Source organism: Armigeres subalbatus, chromosome 3, assembly GCF_024139115.2.
Source record: "Armigeres subalbatus isolate Guangzhou_Male chromosome 3, GZ_Asu_2, whole genome shotgun sequence".
NCBI lineage: Eukaryota > Metazoa > Arthropoda > Insecta > Diptera > Culicidae > Armigeres > Armigeres subalbatus.
Genome location: NC_085141.1, coordinates 183,573,885 through 183,590,972, shown reverse-complemented (window position 1 = coordinate 183,590,972; position 17,088 = coordinate 183,573,885). Strand labels below are relative to the sequence as shown.

Below are 17,088 nucleotides of genomic sequence, written 5' to 3'. Positions count from 1 at the left end.
CTTATTCTGTTCACAACTATTTTTTTTTATTCAAAAATCCAGATTATTCCACCTACCGGTGACGATGATGCCTTTCTCTATTCATTCGTATGGTTTCATCTTAGTGTGATACACATCATAGATATTTGGCAACATCACGGCTCTTGCAAACGCTGAGTTGGGAGGGGTCGCATGATGTATGATTCATACACAGAAAAAACAAACATTGATTACAATAAAAATGTCGTATTCTACAATTGAAAAGTGTTTAATTTTGTTAATTTTGAAAGTTAGATTGCTTACAGTAAAAGTAATGTGTTTGATTTGAAAGTGTTTTTTACTTGTTAAAAGTGTAAATTTAAAAGTTTCCACTCTGAACTTAAGAATTGTAGAAGTGTCAAATCATCTGGCACAAACGGCACAAAATGAAAAAAATAAGAAAATTTCACTGCACTATGGATGCCGGAAACGATACGAGACCAAAAAATGTCTCCGATTAATTTTCTTACTATAATAATACAGCATAAGATTATAGAAAGGTCGGAATAATTCTTATTGCATTTTAGTGCATTTTTAGTTTTATGTAGATATATTTAATGAAATGTTCATGTGAGCTATATATCTTTTTGGCCACCTGTTATTTTACTATTCGCCCATAGTTCAGACGAGGTGGCTCGCACAGGCTCGCACTGTTGAGGACATCGCCATGTTTATTTACATTATTTACCTTTCGCGCGCGAGAAAAATTTGTCTGGTTGGCCGAGTTCGCATTGCGTTTTAGAAAGTCCAGTTACGATGGCCTCTGTTCTGTTCCGTGGCTCGCTCCTGGCGAATAATATGAAAAAAACAGCCGATTTAAGGACCGTTCTTATGGTAAGTAAATTGAATTTATTCTGATTTCTTATGAATGTCCAGTAGTCCGGAGTGTATCTTTAGACATTCGATAGAATCTTATGACGACTTTTGTTGTTTAATTGCAGAAACGGCAGAAACGTCCCGCCGAACAATTTAATTCGCTTCCTGGGACGATAAAGGAAGATTTCGGCCCCGAATGACCCACACTACAGGGGAAAAAAAAACACCAATTTCAGGGCCGCCGCGCAGAAGTTGAAAATCCACCGGGTGGTCGAATGCCCGAACAAAGATAGCATGAAAGTGGCAGTGGAAATCGGCACTGATCATCACGAAATACAAAGGTAGGTGACATTTTTTAAACAAGAATATGAAGTGTTGTAGATATTGGAGCTCACGCTTCGTTACTTTAGTGAGCAAAAATTGGGAATTGAAGCACCTGAGTCGGTTGACAATATTTAAGACATTTTTCTTTCTTTTTTTTAGATAACCGACAATGAATTCATGGCGCAAAACCCACAGATGGATACGATGTTCTCCCTCATCCTGGCTACGGACCGGATCCTATGCTGGAATGTACAAAGAGCCACCGTGTTGTAAGAGATGTTGCGATTTACAACTAGTGAAAAAATACATGCGATCATGGAATAAAATTATAAGCTGTTCATTGCGATTTGTTTATTTTAATTAAAAAATTGAAAGATAAAGGGTATACGAGAGGGGGGCTAGAAGTAAACCTTTAATTGGAAAATTAGTCTTTTCTGAATAAAAATATGTTACTATATTTTCTACAGTGCGTACATTTTCATCTGACAGTTCTACAATTTAGTTTTGAAAGTTCAAACTTTTAATTTTAGAGCGTCATACAACTTTTGAACCATGATTGTTGCAACAGTTGGCGTACTTTTATTTTGACCATACGGAACTCTCTACGAAAAAGAACCAACGCAACTTTTTAAATTTACCAATGGTTTTTTTAATTCTATCAATGATTTTTCTTTCTGTGTAGAATTTTTAGAGGATTCATACAAAAAGTGTAATGCAACGTACACACCAGTCAAGCAGTTTGACGAACATTGACTCCGCCCCCAAGAAAACGCTTCGGTTGCTGCTTTGTTTGAATGTGTGTGAAGTTGTTCGAACAACCATTTAACAGTTGGCGGCTCGGTTGGAAAAAATTAAAACGGTTTGATTTTGGTTTGAGTTGTCGGGGGTGGAGTCAAGGTTTGCCGAACATGTTTGAGCATTTGTAGTGAAGTTGCACAAACCCTGGTTGGTGCTCAAGTTGGCGCTTCGGTCGTTCGTGTGTGATATTGTGTATCCGGAATAAATTTATACCGCTTTTTATACCGAAGTTGGATTTTTCTCCAGATACAGGCAACTTTCCCAACTTCGGAAGTAGTGCGCTGGATTCCCCTAAAGATGCGCTAAACAGCGCATCCATTAGTTTGACAGATAAAACTTCGGAAGAAAGTTCGGTTCGGAAGTACGGACTTCCGAATTCTAAGTTGGTGCTACGCCGACAATATTGTTGGTCGAATAAATTGATTGTTCGTGCCGCTGTTGGTAAAACTTGATGGATGTTTGAATAAACGAGAGGTGGAGCCAATGTTGGTCAAACTGCTTGACCGTGTGTACGTTCCATAAGATCAATTTGGTTGCTGTATTCCGTACCGGTGACGTTTGACAGTTGACAGTTTATCAAATAGCAGCGCTCTTACCGCGCTATTGTCGATACAGATGAAATCAAGAACATGTATGAACTTGTCTCAACTACGTCGCTCGACTGAAACGTCGCTGGTCGCTGGTGACCCTTTCCAGTAAGTGCTCCAGCGACGCAGGCAAATTTAATGCGACGCCGCAGCACCAAACTGGAAAGCGCTCGCTGGTTGAGCGACGCGACGGCTCAGCGACGTTCCAGCGATGACTCGCATAGACAATACCAAATTTTTTCACCTGTCAGTCGCGCTACTGTTACGGCAGCGCGTTTAGTAGCGACCGGTAAAGTACTTGACACGTGTCAAGTACAGTAGCAAAATGTTTACTTTTCAGTTATCGAATGCCGTTCGATAACTGCAACGCATTCTAGACGTCAAACGGTTGTCAATCGACGTCAGATGCAATAAAAGTGCATCTAAATGTGCAGCGCTATGCATAGCTGTCATTGAGTCTGACATCGGTTTAGCGGTCCGATAACTGCAAAGCTGTTGCAGTTAAGGTGAAGGTGGGTTGAGTACCAAAACAAAGCTTTGAAAGTATTGGTACAATAAAAACTGTCATATACTGTAGTAGTATTGGTGTCGTATTTATAAAAAACAAAGAATAGTAGTAGGGTGGTTCAAAAAACGACCCAGCTCCACCACGCTCACTCGATTCCGTCCCATGCTCCGAGTGTCCTCCAGAAACCGATTTGAACAAAAACTGGTTGAACACTAGCCGGTTCAAGTTTGTATGAAAACTAGTATGAGAAACTAAACTTTTCATTACACTGGCTACAGCGCCTTCCCTCCAAACGCTGGCGAAAAGAGAATCAACATAGCTTAAAGCAACATTCCGGAGACTTCACTGAACGAAAACCGCACCGCAGGAAAGATCCATTGATTATGTAACGCAAAAAAATAAGCCTAATTATCATGCTAAAGATTCGCAACTTCGATTAAAATCGACATCCTGGAATTAAAGCTCTTGAATATTTCATTCAGTCATATGGTCTCCCCCCTCGCCAGCGCCCAATGACGGAGTGCCACAATCAAAATAATGTAAAATTCAACCTCTCCATATCAACTGCCATACAAACCTGAAACGACCTGTGCACGGTAAGCCTCTATTCAAACCAACCCAAACCATCGGATGACACCCAAATTATGAATCATAATCGACTGAGCGCGGCGGAGCAAAATAATTTTTTGAACCACCCTATGCATTAGTTTGCTGCTGCCGCTGCCGGTGTTTACATTCGCTCCGCGGACAGTTTTTAATCGTTTTTTCGGGCAAAAATAGCAGTTTATATTAGGTTTTCGGTTCAAACTAGTGACTTATATCAAAAAGTGATGTTTAATTTGCATTCTATCAACATTTCGGGCTGCTCATGTGCGGAGAAGTGAGTAAAAACTTGATTTTTCTATGCCCTTTGAGAAGAAGTGAAGTGCAGTGATAAGCCCACGGAATCGCGAACGACTATTAAATTGGCACGAAACTGCTGATTTACAATAAAATTCGAGCCGAAATTCAAAGGACTCTTTGAAGAAACATGTTAATTATCACGGGAAGTGAATAAATATGCTGTGGACAGGTTAGTAATTTGAATAATCAACTTTTGTTCGATGCTGTTCGATGCATTCGAATGTTGATGGGTGAGGAGTGCGGGAGGTGTGGGGTTGACCCGTGGAAGTTCCGGTGCCATATTGACGGCCATCGTGGAACTCCTCCAACTATGTCCTTAAATGACTTGCAGTTATCGAACGTCTACTGTAATGACGGCTATAAAGAGCCCCGCACATACACGCTTAGATTGATTTACCTATTTATGGGTAATCATTTCACCCATATTTAGGTAATGTTTATTTTACTTATATTATTGGTACTATAGATAGTAGAATCTATAGATGAGCGAAAGCATGGCTGAGTTGATTTTTTTGCCCGTGCACACGCGCATATGACGTCACAGCCCTTAACGTTTCCATTGAAATCGTGACGTCATGCTCGTTTGGAGACACGTTTGACAGTTCGTTTGGAGACAGAGGATTTATCTTCGCTCATCTATATATTCCACTATCTATAATTGGTACTTACTAATAAAAATTTTTACTAATAAAATTGATGCATTTTACCTACACTGAAAGAAAGGACATAGTAACGCCAACCATATCAAGGGTAAAATCAAAAACATTTTACCACTTGATTTCGGTAGAACGCAATACACGTTTGAAACTACTGCGTTTGTTGGCGATTTTACTATTTAATTGCTCATTCGAAACCTACAAAGTTTGCCGGATCAATAAAATAAACATCTGAAAGACATTTTCAAATAAAACCCCCTTACGGAAGTTGCGTGGAAGTGCTAAATTCGGACAAATATTTTCTGAATACGCCGTTCCTTTCGCTGAAGATGGTGACTAGACGCTGGACTGCAGCTTCACGAACATGGAAATGGAAAACCCTTCTCAAAGTGGAATGTTTCCATTCTTCTAAAAGGTATGCCCTCTACTGCATAAAAAGCATTATCATGACACTATTATTATAAAATTTGATTTGATTATTTCAGGAAGATTACAGCGCTGGAACTTGGAACGCATGCATGCTGAAAACACAAAGGTGTGAGCTCGGAAGTGAAAGTTATTTATAAACGGTGGACTATTGACGAAGGATTTTGCCAGAAAAACCCACTACGCAAGTCATCACAAACTGGGATCGGTAGAATTTTGTGGTTCTTCAAATTTGGACTCACTAGTTGGAGTAGGAAACGTTTTTTTAAACTTACTCACATTATCCTAAATCAAACAGGATGGTCCCCGATATCCTGTCAATAAGTGTTATACTACGTTCAGATTATGAGCTATATCACTTGATATAGAGCATCTTGACATCAGTGTTTGTACATCTAGTTTTCACTGGAAATAATGCATATGGCATCTCATGTCAAGATTCGCTATATCAAGTGATATAGCTCATAATCTGAACGTACTATTAATGACTAATTACAACTTGTTTTCAAAGCATTTGGATAATAATAAAATGTTTGTTTTATATTGCCGATTTCACCAATTTGAAGAGTTATTTCTCGCTTAACTTTTCAAAAGGTCCTAAGTAACATTTTTTTTATGATTTAATTTGAGTATTGCAATCAACGAGGCAATCAACAGATTAACATGAAATATGTTGATTGCATTATTCAGATTAAATCATGAAAAAATGTTACTTAGGACCTTTTGAAAAGTTAAGCGAGATTTAATCTATTTAGTATAGATTTTTCTCAGAGTGTACAAAACATCAGAGTAGAGATGTCGTAAAATCCCGATTAATCGATTAGTAGCTAATCGATTATTGAATCGATTAATCGTTGTATTATATCGCATATGCAAAAACACATGCACGTAAAAAAATAACCTTATATGTTATGGCAAAAAACCATTCGAAAATACTTATACTCTTCATTATGCCACCTAATGAATGATCCCATATCAAAAAGCTAATAACATTCATAAGTTAATGAAAAGTATAAGTTTCGGAATGTATGTGACTAATGCGATGTATAAGTTTTTTCTTATACATATCATTAGGCGCCTGCTTTGGCAAAAAAGTATTAGAAATCTTAATAATATATAACATTAAATTTTTTTACGTGTGGGGAAAAAATCCGCCAAACAAATTCCCGAGGTGTGAGGCTATAGGTATACCTTAATTGTTGGGTAATAATCGATTCAAAATTAATCGACTATCACAACGATGAATCGATTAATCGTAGTAATCGATTAATTTGGGACATCTCTACATCAGAGCAACAACAAAACAAAAACAAGACTACAAATTTGTCTGAAAATGTGCGAAATGTGTCGATAATAAATAAATATTTTCAGCTATTTTATCGAGAGTTAAAATAAAATATAATGTATAAGTTAAGAGTTCTACTAAACAACAAACACCACATCAATCGTCTGTTTTGTTCCGGAACGGGGTTCAACAACTTTTATGAGGCAACAAAATTATTCTGTCCTCTTCTGGGTAAGAATCGCAATATCCCCCTGAGTGCATTATTTATCAAGCATTATATTACAGATATGAATGAATCTACTATGTACAAATATTTAGTGAAAAACAGCTTTCTCAAAGATTTAGAACCAGATGACGTGCGTCGTAAGATTGCATATTTCAAGTATTTGAATGCAACTACGGAAGACATCCTCAAACACCCATTGCTGTTCACAGTGCACTTGACGACCCTCGAGAATAGATCCACAATCCTGCGGGAGTGTGGATTTGTGGAAACATTAAAGCTCGATGCCATCGTAAAATATGTATCAATTGTAAGGCAAAAAGTGAAGGTTCTTAAAGATTATAAACTCATTCCGTTTGATCTGAGCATTATGGATCAACTTGGCAAGCAGTTTGACATCGAACTTAAACCCGAAATTGATTACAGTGACGACATGTGTTTGCAATTCATCCGTAACCAATTCATCAACGCATTTCTTCGACAACGATTACAATTCACAGATGAGGAATTGGACAAATTATGGAAGACATATTCTAGGATTAAGCATAAAAGCTTTGGAAACACTCAGCGAGTAATAGATATTTTGGAGCGTGACTACAAATTTAGTCGAAATAAAATCATACGGAACCTGTACCTCCTACACGCTGATCCGGAAAACTTGCTGCGTTATCCGGATGTTGTGCCACAGATAGCCCAAATGGACATAAGACATTTGATGCTGAAACAACCGAAGATCATGATGGTGTCGTGCGATTCAGTGAGGCAAATACTGGATCATTTCCGTGCGTTTGGAATCGACGAAGCAGGAATTCTTAAATATTCCACTATTCTGACGCTATCGTCCAGTACGATTAAAGGTCGATTGGAGCAGTTGAAGAAAACGAAAGAATTCGACGTGCTCTCGAAACATCCCAGAATTACGAAATTAATTGCGTACCAAACAAAAGCCACACTACGGTTGGACTTCTTACAGCAGTTGAAAGTTCGATGTTTCTCCTTAAATATTCTGTCTAGTCACACGCAGAATTTTGAAAAGTATGTATTTCGGAGTAACGTTACTCGTATATATTTTGTTTTGTTTTGTTATAAAGACGGGCACCATTGTTAATTTTTTGCTAAAATATCAGATTGCTTAGGGAGCAATTTATTTAGAATTCATAAATGAAAAATTATTTATTATTTCGCAGATACGTCCGGGATGGTTATGACAAAACGCATTGGAGAGACGTCAAACATTATATCAACGTGGCATTTGGACGGCAAGACAATAAAGTTCTCGAGCAATTGAAGCGACATCCTTATTGGTTCCATGTACCAGTTGTACAGATGCAAGAAACCCTAGAGTACCTCAAAAGTAAAGGATTTTCGCCGAGCATTATTTACGAAAACATTCAAATAATGCTGTATCCTTTGTAAGTATTAACATGTCAAGCAGTGAGATTTACTTTAATGAAATAATCATTTCCAATCTACAGACCACGCATTAGCAGTAAACTGGAAAACCTTATGAAGTGCAAAGAAATGAGAAAAAAGCATGATGAATTTGGCATTGAACTGACTGACGTGACACCGTCGCAAATGCTTTCGTTATGCCTCTACATGATTGAGTTCGACTTCCATTTCACAGGAGATGGGATCTGGCCGGAACAGGTTCAGCATAGCGACTCTGCTACTACCACAAATATTGAGTTGCCGAAATCGCTTAGCAAAGGATACAGATTTGGAACGACAGCATCAGAGAAGAATCGCCAAAGGGAGCAACTGGCCTCGGATTGTTGAAATGTTAACTTCGTGAAAAAACAAACAATAAGAACAACAACACTATGATTCTCTGGAAAGACATATCCTACCTAGATCTATTGTGCGATGTTATTAAATTTCATTGGGTAAGTGAAATGAACGTAAATATCCTGCCCCAGGCTGGCATTAGTTATTGTATGACGCTTGCAGTATGTGACTCATACTCACTCGTCAACCTTCGAATGATCAAGCGCTCGCCGCAGCATGTGCCTGACCTTTCACATGCACTGGAATGGGTTTAAAATCACGACCTCCTGACTCTTAAGACAGAAACGGGAGTCACTAGACCACCGAATTTAAATCTATCTTTAATATAACGGATATAATTTTGATATTTCGAAATTGTTATAGCGTCCTTAGGGTATCCAACTAGCCTTGCGTGCAAAGGCGTAGGATTGCCAATCCGGAGATGGGGATTTTGTTTCTCGGTCCTGTCTAGGATGTTTTCCGAGTGGAAAACATTCTCGACTCCCTGGGCATAATGTATGTAATGCATTGTACTTGCCACACAAGATACATACTCATGCAATGGCGGACATAGAAAGCTTTCAACTTATAAATTGAGGAAATGCTAATAGAATTTGAAAAGCAGGTCAAGTTTCAGTTTTAAGGTAGAGCCATAGAAGAAGAAGAAGAAGCTTGTGAAAATATCATCGTGAACAAGTGAACCAACATTCTACAAGATTACTATTCGAACAATGTTACACTTGCCAAGCGGGGTGACCCGCCTTCTCCAAGTGGCGCTGCCAAACGACGGCGCTTTGATGTTCCACGAGGAAGAAGGAGAAAGATGATAATCGAAAAAATTTCCACGGGAAACTATAGGTACGAAGAAGTTTTTATAACTCTTCTCAAAAATTCTAAAAGCAATTTAATTAAAAACGGTAAACAGTACGGGGTTGGACTTATCTTCTATTGGTTAAAAATCGAATTTCGAACACGCGAAAACTGATTTTACTCGCGTTCAACTTTTAGCGCATCATTGCGCCACTAGTGCATATTGTTCGCAACCAGATGCGCTATACAGCGAAAATCGAAAAAGTGCTGCACGTGTGAAACGGCCTGAAAAATTCACCCGATGTTTGTGCAAAATCAAGCAAATGTTAAGCCAATCTAAAAAAAAAACAGCACGTTTCAAATTTGTGGTTTTAAATTTCAAAAATATTTACAGGCATAAAAATCATGGGTTCTTCGGAAAAGTTGATCTTAAATAAAATAAAGAATCGGTTGAGCGAATAAAAACCAAGTCAATCCAAAAAATCACAGTAGTAAAATTGCTAGCTAGGTGTGTTAAAAAAAGTCAAAAACTTCCGACGTAACATATTATGGAACGTACACACGGTCAAGCAATTTGACCAACATTGACTCCACCTCTCGTTTATTCAAACAACCATCAAGTTTTAACAACAGCGGCACGAACAATCAATTTATTCGACCAATAATATCACACACGAACGACCGAAGCGCCAACTTGAGCACCAACCATCAAAAATATATGGGGGTTTGGGCAACTTCACTACAAATGCTCAAACATGTTCAACGAACCTTGACTCCGCCCCCGACAACTCAAACCAAAATCAAACCGTTCTAATTTTTTCCAACCGAGCCGCCAACTGTCAAACTGTTGTTCGAACAACTTCACACACGTTCAAACAAAGCAGCAACCGAAGCGTTTCCTTGGGGGCGGAGTCAATGTTCGTCAAACTGCTTGACTAGTGTGTACGCTACATTACGTGATAAATGGAAGTCAAACAATGTTGCAACTCTGTAGACTATGCGTTGCAAGCCACCGATTGCTCCATGTAGTCCGTAATTCGTCCTTTGCAGTGGTAGTCTAAGCATTCCGCTATTGCGGAGTGTCCTTGGTCGAACATTCAAATCTAGATTTGCGATCGTCATCGCCCGGGTGGTATCTCTTGGTAGGCAAAACGGATCCCTCCATGGCAACTTCCGAACTGCAAATCGCAGGAACGATTCGATACGTTCGGCGCCATGGTTGTAAGCTGGGCTCCAAACTGCAGAGCAGTACTCCAGAGTAGAACGCACAAGAGAACAGTAGTGGCTTTCAAGCAATAAATCTCGGAAAAATTCTTGGCAATCCTGAATATGAATCCCAATGTCCTAGAAACTTAATCTTAACTTTACTTTCTTGCGGTATTCCAGATGTTGCTTGGAAACTATTCGATTCGCAGTCATCCTAAAGTCACCATCAGGATCAAATGTCGGCCAGTCAAGTATTAGTGGAACCAGTCGAGTTTGGCAACAGCGATAGCATGGTTCAACTTGTTAAATGCGGCAGACAGATCGGTGTAGATACCATCGGTTTGCATCCTTCTGAGCAAGCTGTTGGTGATGTACGAAGTAAGGCATAGCAAATTGCTAGTGGTAGAACGACCGGCGCTCGACGCTACAAAGCAAGACCATGCTGAGGGTGGCTGGGTTCGATTCCCGATGCCGGTCTAGGCAATTTTCGGATTGGAAATTGTCTCGACTTCCCTGGGCATAAAAGTATCATCGTACTAGCCTCATGATATACGAATGCAAAAATGGTAGCCTGGCTTAGAAACCTCGCAGTTAGTAACTGTGGAAGTGCTTAATGAACACTAAGGTGCGAGGCGGCTCTGTCCCATTGTGGGGATGTAATGCCAATAAGAAGAAGAACGACCGGCGGTAAAGCCGTGTTGGTCGGAGCTGAGATGTTGCTTGCTGTGCGAAAGTAATGGTTCCATGACAACGAGTTCGATCAGCTTAGAAACTGTGCTTAATGACATGATTCCTCGGTAATTGTCTACGTTGCTACCTTTCTTGTGCACCGGGAACATGTGAGCGATTTTCCAGCAAGAAGGAAATATTCCACTAGACAGTGACAAATGAAAAATACGATGAAGAGGGTCAAGCAAACAAGAAATTTGTTTTTTAAGGAAGGCAGACGGAATACCGTCTGGTCCTGGAATCTAGGACGACTTGAGTTTTGTTGCGGCCTTAGATATAGCGATATAGCCACAGAGAACAGACATGGATGCTCGAACAAAATTTCGTTTAAAACGTGTGTAAAGATTTGAATCACACCTCAGCGCCGCCAACGCAGGCTGCCCGATATAAAAGCTCAATTTCACTAAGTGGTGGCGTTGGCATACACTACATAAACAATGTAGTGCTGCCACCTAGGAGTGAGCCTAGGAGCAATTCGGAGTGAACACTAGCGCTAAAAAGTAAAACACGGTAAATTTTAATCATATTTATCAGCACAATTGGCATTCAAATGCAATACATAAACCTATGGTGGCGACATCTACATTTCAGTTGTGTAATTGACGAAGTGATTAGAAGTTTAATTTCCATAGATTGCAGCGATACGGTGCTGAGTGAAATAATCCTTTTTCGTTTGATAAATCCAGGATGCAGCAAATGGAAACCAGTTCAAAAGGTAGAAATTATAGTTTTCTTTGTCATATGCGTATTTGAGATTCAAATATTCGTGTTATTGTATGCAATAATTGAGATCCGGTTTCATTTAGTGCAATTTGAGGTTAGTATATTTTGTTCAAATTTCAGGTACCGAAGATCGGGATGTCGAAGTTACTATCGTCGACATTCTTGATTACGTTGGTGACTCTGTACGGCCAATCAAGGAAGGATTTGCGGTTTTCAATGCAAACCATATAGTTTGTCTTGGATATCGAACATTCAATTCGAGTAATGTCCATATCACAGCATACGTTACACAAAGTTCTCATCCGGGTCATTCTCCGCACCAAGTTAATCTCAACTTGGGATCATCGGTGGACGATTGGAAGCTAGGCTGTTCATGTAAAGCTGGGACGGCGAAGTGTAAGCACATTATTGCTTGCCTTCTTTACATTTAATTGCATATTATTCGGCAACTCGGCCGTACGAAAACCATTTTTTTGTTAAATATCTTGGCTGTGCATATGCACAGCATATGTTTCGAAATGGACAAATTGATATGAAATTTGCGAAAAAGAATCCACGTGTCTTGGAGGGACTCGAACCCTCAACCTCCTACTCTCTAGATCAAGATGAATACACCACTAGGTGTTCCAATCTGCCAAATTCACGATTCAGCCATCTTGGATTTTAGTATGGGAGAGCCAGCCGGTTTGTTTATGTTTTGCACCGAAAATGAATTTTTCACCCCCGCCTTCTTCTCGTCCATAAACTTGACAGATTGCAACACCTAGCTGTGTATTCATCTTGCTCTAGATAGGCGTGATAACCCCTACACAACAAGACCACTTAAACACAGACAAACAGACGTAACACTGAGGAAATTCCCATCGACCATGAGATCAACGGTCGTTTTAAATTCAACTGCTTGCGAGTTTCACATCCAGGGGCGCGCGCATCGTATACCTTTGTATTTGACATCTCACACTAGCGCCTTCTGTTGACATTGTCGTACTAAACCAAGGGGTGTCTCACATAGAATAAATTGAATTTATCTGCTAAAAATTAACCAAGCAACCGAAGCGACTTTGTTTCGATTTAAATCAAAACTATGGAAAATGTAGTTGCTGATTCTTGCAACGTAACGAATGTCAACGTAACCATCTGTCAAATCGCACGATGACAGTGGTAAATAGTAAACATATTTCATGAAGAGAAAATATTTACACGTAAAAAGTTCGAAGCAGGAACAAATAAATTATTTGTTCCTGGTTCGAAGGAAACGTATATTAATTACAGCGTGCAAGGAAAAGGTTATTTGCACGTCCTCGTCATCGCGCATATTGGGAGCTTACAAAACTGAAGCCTGTGGAAAAAAGAATGTTTGGAATTTGTGTCTTGTTGGGGGGATTTATTCAAAAGGGAGGTGTTACTGACAATTCATCTGTGCATTCCGAAGAAGTGATAGTTCCAGATAATTAAACCGCTTAAAATTAAACTAAAATCGCTGGTTTTGATTTTTGTTAGCTGTTTAATTTTCTAACATTGGGCCTTGAAACATGCGTATAGGAAAGCATCGTGAATGAGGTCAACGGTGTCTAGTTCTCGTCAGTATTAGCTCTAAGCACTGCCTTCAAACCATCAAACTTTGCACGAAGCTGTTGGGGAACGACAGACTCTTGCACTTCACAAAAGGAGATGGAATATTTTTCAAATTGTCCCAAAATTCAGGACAAAATTCAATGGACAGATTTATTCTATTTTTTTGGTTTCAGTTAGTAGAATAATCTGAAATCAGCTATCGCAAAACACTTTAGTAAATTCATACGCCATACGTATATATCCAAAGCTGTACAAGCACCAGTCCAAATATCTTCTTGCCATCTTGTCCTAGTCATTCTGAAATAAGAAAATTCATTATTAATGATATAAACAATAATTTTCAACTCGTAAGTTATGCCCCAACTTTGTTGTTGGAAAAATAAACAACCTCATTGATGTCATTGGTAACAAGCGAAATCCACGCTTGCTTAGACAAACAATTACAGTTGAGTGTCGAAGAAGGTGTGTTGCAATATTGATCAAACAGTACCTATGAATCCATTCGCTTCAAATCGACTTTATTTCGATTGAAATTCGCTGCGATCATTACCAGTGAGACACCCCTTGTACTAAACTTTGTTTCGTACAACATGCACGTTAGGTGGTGATAAAATAGCTGGGCGATGGATTTCAAAACAAATTGTTCTAGCTGTTACGTCTGTTTGTCTGTGACTTAAAGGTCACGTTTGCGGAAAAGCCATCAGAATCCGAGTACCAACCTCCACCGCGGTTAGCTCTCTTTTTTGCAAATTGAATATCTTTCGGATGCTTGATTTGTCCAATCTCCACATGCGCTTTACTATTGTATATCCACAGCCAAGCGAGTGCACATTGTTTATTAAACGAGAGGATCGCACTCCATGCCCCCCAGTAACTGTCTGGGCGGGACGGTATAGAATGCGAATTCAATCGCACTCTGCTGTGCCAAAGGCTTGCTTGGCTAAAGCATTTGATGAGTTTGATTGCCTTTAACGTAAGCGGTCGCGTGTACTCAGACGACTAATGACGGTGAAAGACCGACACTTGATTACAATTAATTGCATATTATTCGGCAACTCGAAACATATGCTGTGCATATGCACAGCCAAGATATTTAACAAAAAAATGGTTTTCGTACGGCCGAGTTGCCGAATAATATGCAATTAAATGTAAAGAAGGCAAGCAATAATGTGCTTACACTTCGCCGTCCCAGCTTTACATGAACAGCCTAGCTTCCAATCGTCCACCGTTGCCTTAACTGAATTCTGCAAACTATCTTTTTCCGCAGGTGGTTTTTTAGCGGTGCTCTCCGCAATCGGTGTATTTATCGAAAGCTGAGATGTGTCAAGCAGTAGGGTATCGTTTAAAATTTGACTTTCTTGAAAGCTCTGGCCAACCGCAAAATCATTTGATCTATTTCCACCGATTTCACCATCGTTATGATCCTCACACGAATCCACCACGAAAACCGGCACATGCGTGGATTGGTTCTCCGAAATCCGGTCACTTGAAGTATTTTTCTTCGCTTGGTCCTCTTCGTGGCAATAGGTAGAACCGTGCGTGAGGCTAACTTCAGAAGAACTTGTTGAGTCCGAGCCGGTAGTTGTATTTGAGAAATTCAACGATGGAATGGCGTCTCGTTTTAAACGTGATCCACCTGTCAGATAAAAATGATAATTAGGGTTGGTGTACCATTCGGCGCCATACATAACAACTTTTTTAAAAAGCATGTGGGTGGACTTTATATATCAAGCATAATAAAATTTGTAATAATCCTCAAAATTGCTTAATCAAAAACAGGAACGCATGCACCAGTTGTGCACTATTCTTAATTTGGGTTCCTATTATTGCAATTTCTATTGTTTCCTATGGAATTGGTCATAATAGGACTACTAGTGTGACAACTGGTGCAAAGCACATCAAAAAGCTTAAGTTCGAACATAGAATAACCACTTATTACTTACCGGGAAAATAATTAGATTTCGAGAAGTGTAAACTGCACACTTTAGAGTTCGCCGTAGGTAGTTTAGAACACTTTAAAACTCGTATCCACTCCTTGAATCTAACATCTTTTCGACCAGGAAACTTATGTAGTTTTATGTCCCCTTCCGTTTTCGATCGACATCCTTCGACGTAACATATCCGGTTACTCCGCGGTGGGCAGGCATACTCACTATAATTATGATCTTCTAAGTGGATTGGCAAATTTAGCTTCTTTAAATCCCTTCGTGGAAGCTTTATTATCCGACTAATCTTCTTGGACGGAACTGCGGTAGCTTTCAAGTAGATGGTAGATGGAACGGAAAAAAATTTACTTTGTAGCCGGCTACACCGGAACGATTTTCGCAGCCAGGAATTACGCACTTCTGAACTGTCTTCATTTTGGCAACAACCACTCAAATACACAAAATGGAAAGTTTTACCGATCTAACGCGTCAAATAAAAACTTTTTCAGCTAATTTCGGCGAAAAATTGAAAAAGAGATCAAATATTTTGAAATAACAAATCTGTTTGACATTTAAATCAGATTATATCATCGTCATGACAACAGCGCCATCTGATAGTGAATTTTTACTCTTGACAGCGAATAGAGGTAATAAACTATAGAGGACGATTGTCGCTGCGGTTCCCTTTGTTAAATAGAGGTAATAAACTATAGAGGACGCTTGTCGCTGTCGTCACTGGCGAATCATCTTTTGCTGGCGAGGATAGGGCACTAAATGTCAACAAAGGAAAAATCAGAACGTTTTGACAGATAGGTACCCAACATGTTTGGGGACGATAACAAAGGGAACCGCAGCGACAATCGTCCTCTATAGTTTATTACCTCTATTCTTTGTTATCGTCCCCAAACATGTTGGGTACCTATCTGTCAAAACGTTCTGATTTTTCCTTTGTTGACATTTAGTGCCCTATCCTCGCCAGCAAAAGATGATTCGCCAGTGACGACAGCGACAAGCGTCCTCTATAGTTTATTACCTCTATTTTGAATGCAAAACGATACTAACGCACAGTGCCATGTTGTACAACTTCAACACCTGTTCTCCGTGATAATACAAAGTTCAGGGATCGACACTATAGTGGGCACTGACCAGGGGGAGAAGGCGGAGCACTGAATCCCTACCCCAACATGTGCGACATCTGGATTTGGTTCTAAACTGTAAACAACAATGTTAATTCTCTACCACCTTTTTGTTATGGCGAGGCAATTTTTATGCACACTTTTGTTTTCGATATTTTATCAAAATAAACACTCAATCATGCAGCAATATAACGATGTGATATGCTTGAGATACCTGCTTGATTATAGGGACTCGAAAAAGAATTTATTTGCAGTAACTAAATAACCGAACATAAAAATGTTCACATTAACGATTGCGCCCTAACACCGGTTCTAAGCTTCGATGCAGAGTACACGAGCTTTGTTCGCCAGTGACAGGCGTATGAGGCCCTTGGCAAATACCCATTTGGGAACATTACAAACGCCGCGCAGTGTATCATATCTAAAAAATCTGACAATAGTCAAGCTCAGATCCGACCGCATTGCGTACGTAGGTGCTTGGACGTTAATTTAATATGTTCTGAAAACTTGTTTGTGAATATGTTTATTATGTGAAAGATTTTGATTTGAAAAATGTAAGTGCATTTGCTGAAGAACAATGTGTATAGCCGCCAGACATTATAAATACTCACGCTCACTCTCAATGTGAAAGTGTACCACCGTAGTGTACTACACACATGTGGAAGCGTTGGTT

General features: G+C 39.4%; 2 protein-coding genes and 1 long non-coding RNA gene across 3 annotated transcripts; 2 read left to right on the top strand and 1 right to left on the bottom strand.

The window, feature by feature from the left end:
- The first annotated feature begins 671 nt into the window (after positions 1-671).
- Positions 672-1,504, top strand: LOC134224872 (uncharacterized). Its single transcript, XR_009983091.1, has 3 exons — positions 672-852; positions 960-1,175; positions 1,318-1,504. It is a non-coding gene; the product is annotated as an uncharacterized LOC134224872 (long non-coding RNA).
- Positions 1,505-6,311: 4,807 nt separating this feature from the next.
- Positions 6,312-8,386, top strand: LOC134226726 (transcription termination factor 5, mitochondrial-like). The gene is made up of 4 exons (XM_062707683.1): positions 6,312-6,552; positions 6,607-7,579; positions 7,732-7,956; positions 8,020-8,386. Exons 1-4 carry the CDS (start codon positions 6,438-6,440, stop codon positions 8,321-8,323), a joined length of 1,617 nt encoding a protein of 538 aa, XP_062563667.1. The 5' UTR covers positions 6,312-6,437; the 3' UTR covers positions 8,324-8,386.
- A 3,123-nt stretch (positions 8,387-11,509) lies between these two features.
- Positions 11,510-16,353, bottom strand: LOC134222170 (uncharacterized). The gene is made up of 3 exons (XM_062701313.1): positions 16,342-16,353; positions 15,298-15,760; positions 11,510-14,990 (listed from the first exon to the last, which is right to left on the bottom strand). Exons 1-3 carry the CDS (start codon positions 16,351-16,353, stop codon positions 14,497-14,499), a joined length of 969 nt encoding a protein of 322 aa, XP_062557297.1. The 3' UTR covers positions 11,510-14,496.
- Positions 16,354-17,088: the final 735 nt, after the last annotated feature.

Excerpts from the sequence above, each read along its gene's own strand:
- LOC134226726 (XM_062707683.1), top strand. The coding sequence starts at position 6,438 with ATGTATAAGTTAAGAGTTCTACTAAACAACAAACACCACATCAATCGT. Across the intron at positions 6,553-6,606 it reads ATTATTCTGTCCTCTTCTGG|ATATGAATGAATCTACTATG; the intron begins GTAAGAATCGCA and ends ATTATATTACAG. Across the intron at positions 7,957-8,019 it reads CAAATAATGCTGTATCCTTT|ACCACGCATTAGCAGTAAAC; the intron begins GTAAGTATTAAC and ends TCCAATCTACAG.
- LOC134222170 (XM_062701313.1), bottom strand. Across the intron at positions 14,991-15,297 it reads GAAATCTAATTATTTTCCCG|GTGGATCACGTTTAAAACGA; the intron begins GTAAGTAATAAG and ends TTTATCTGACAG.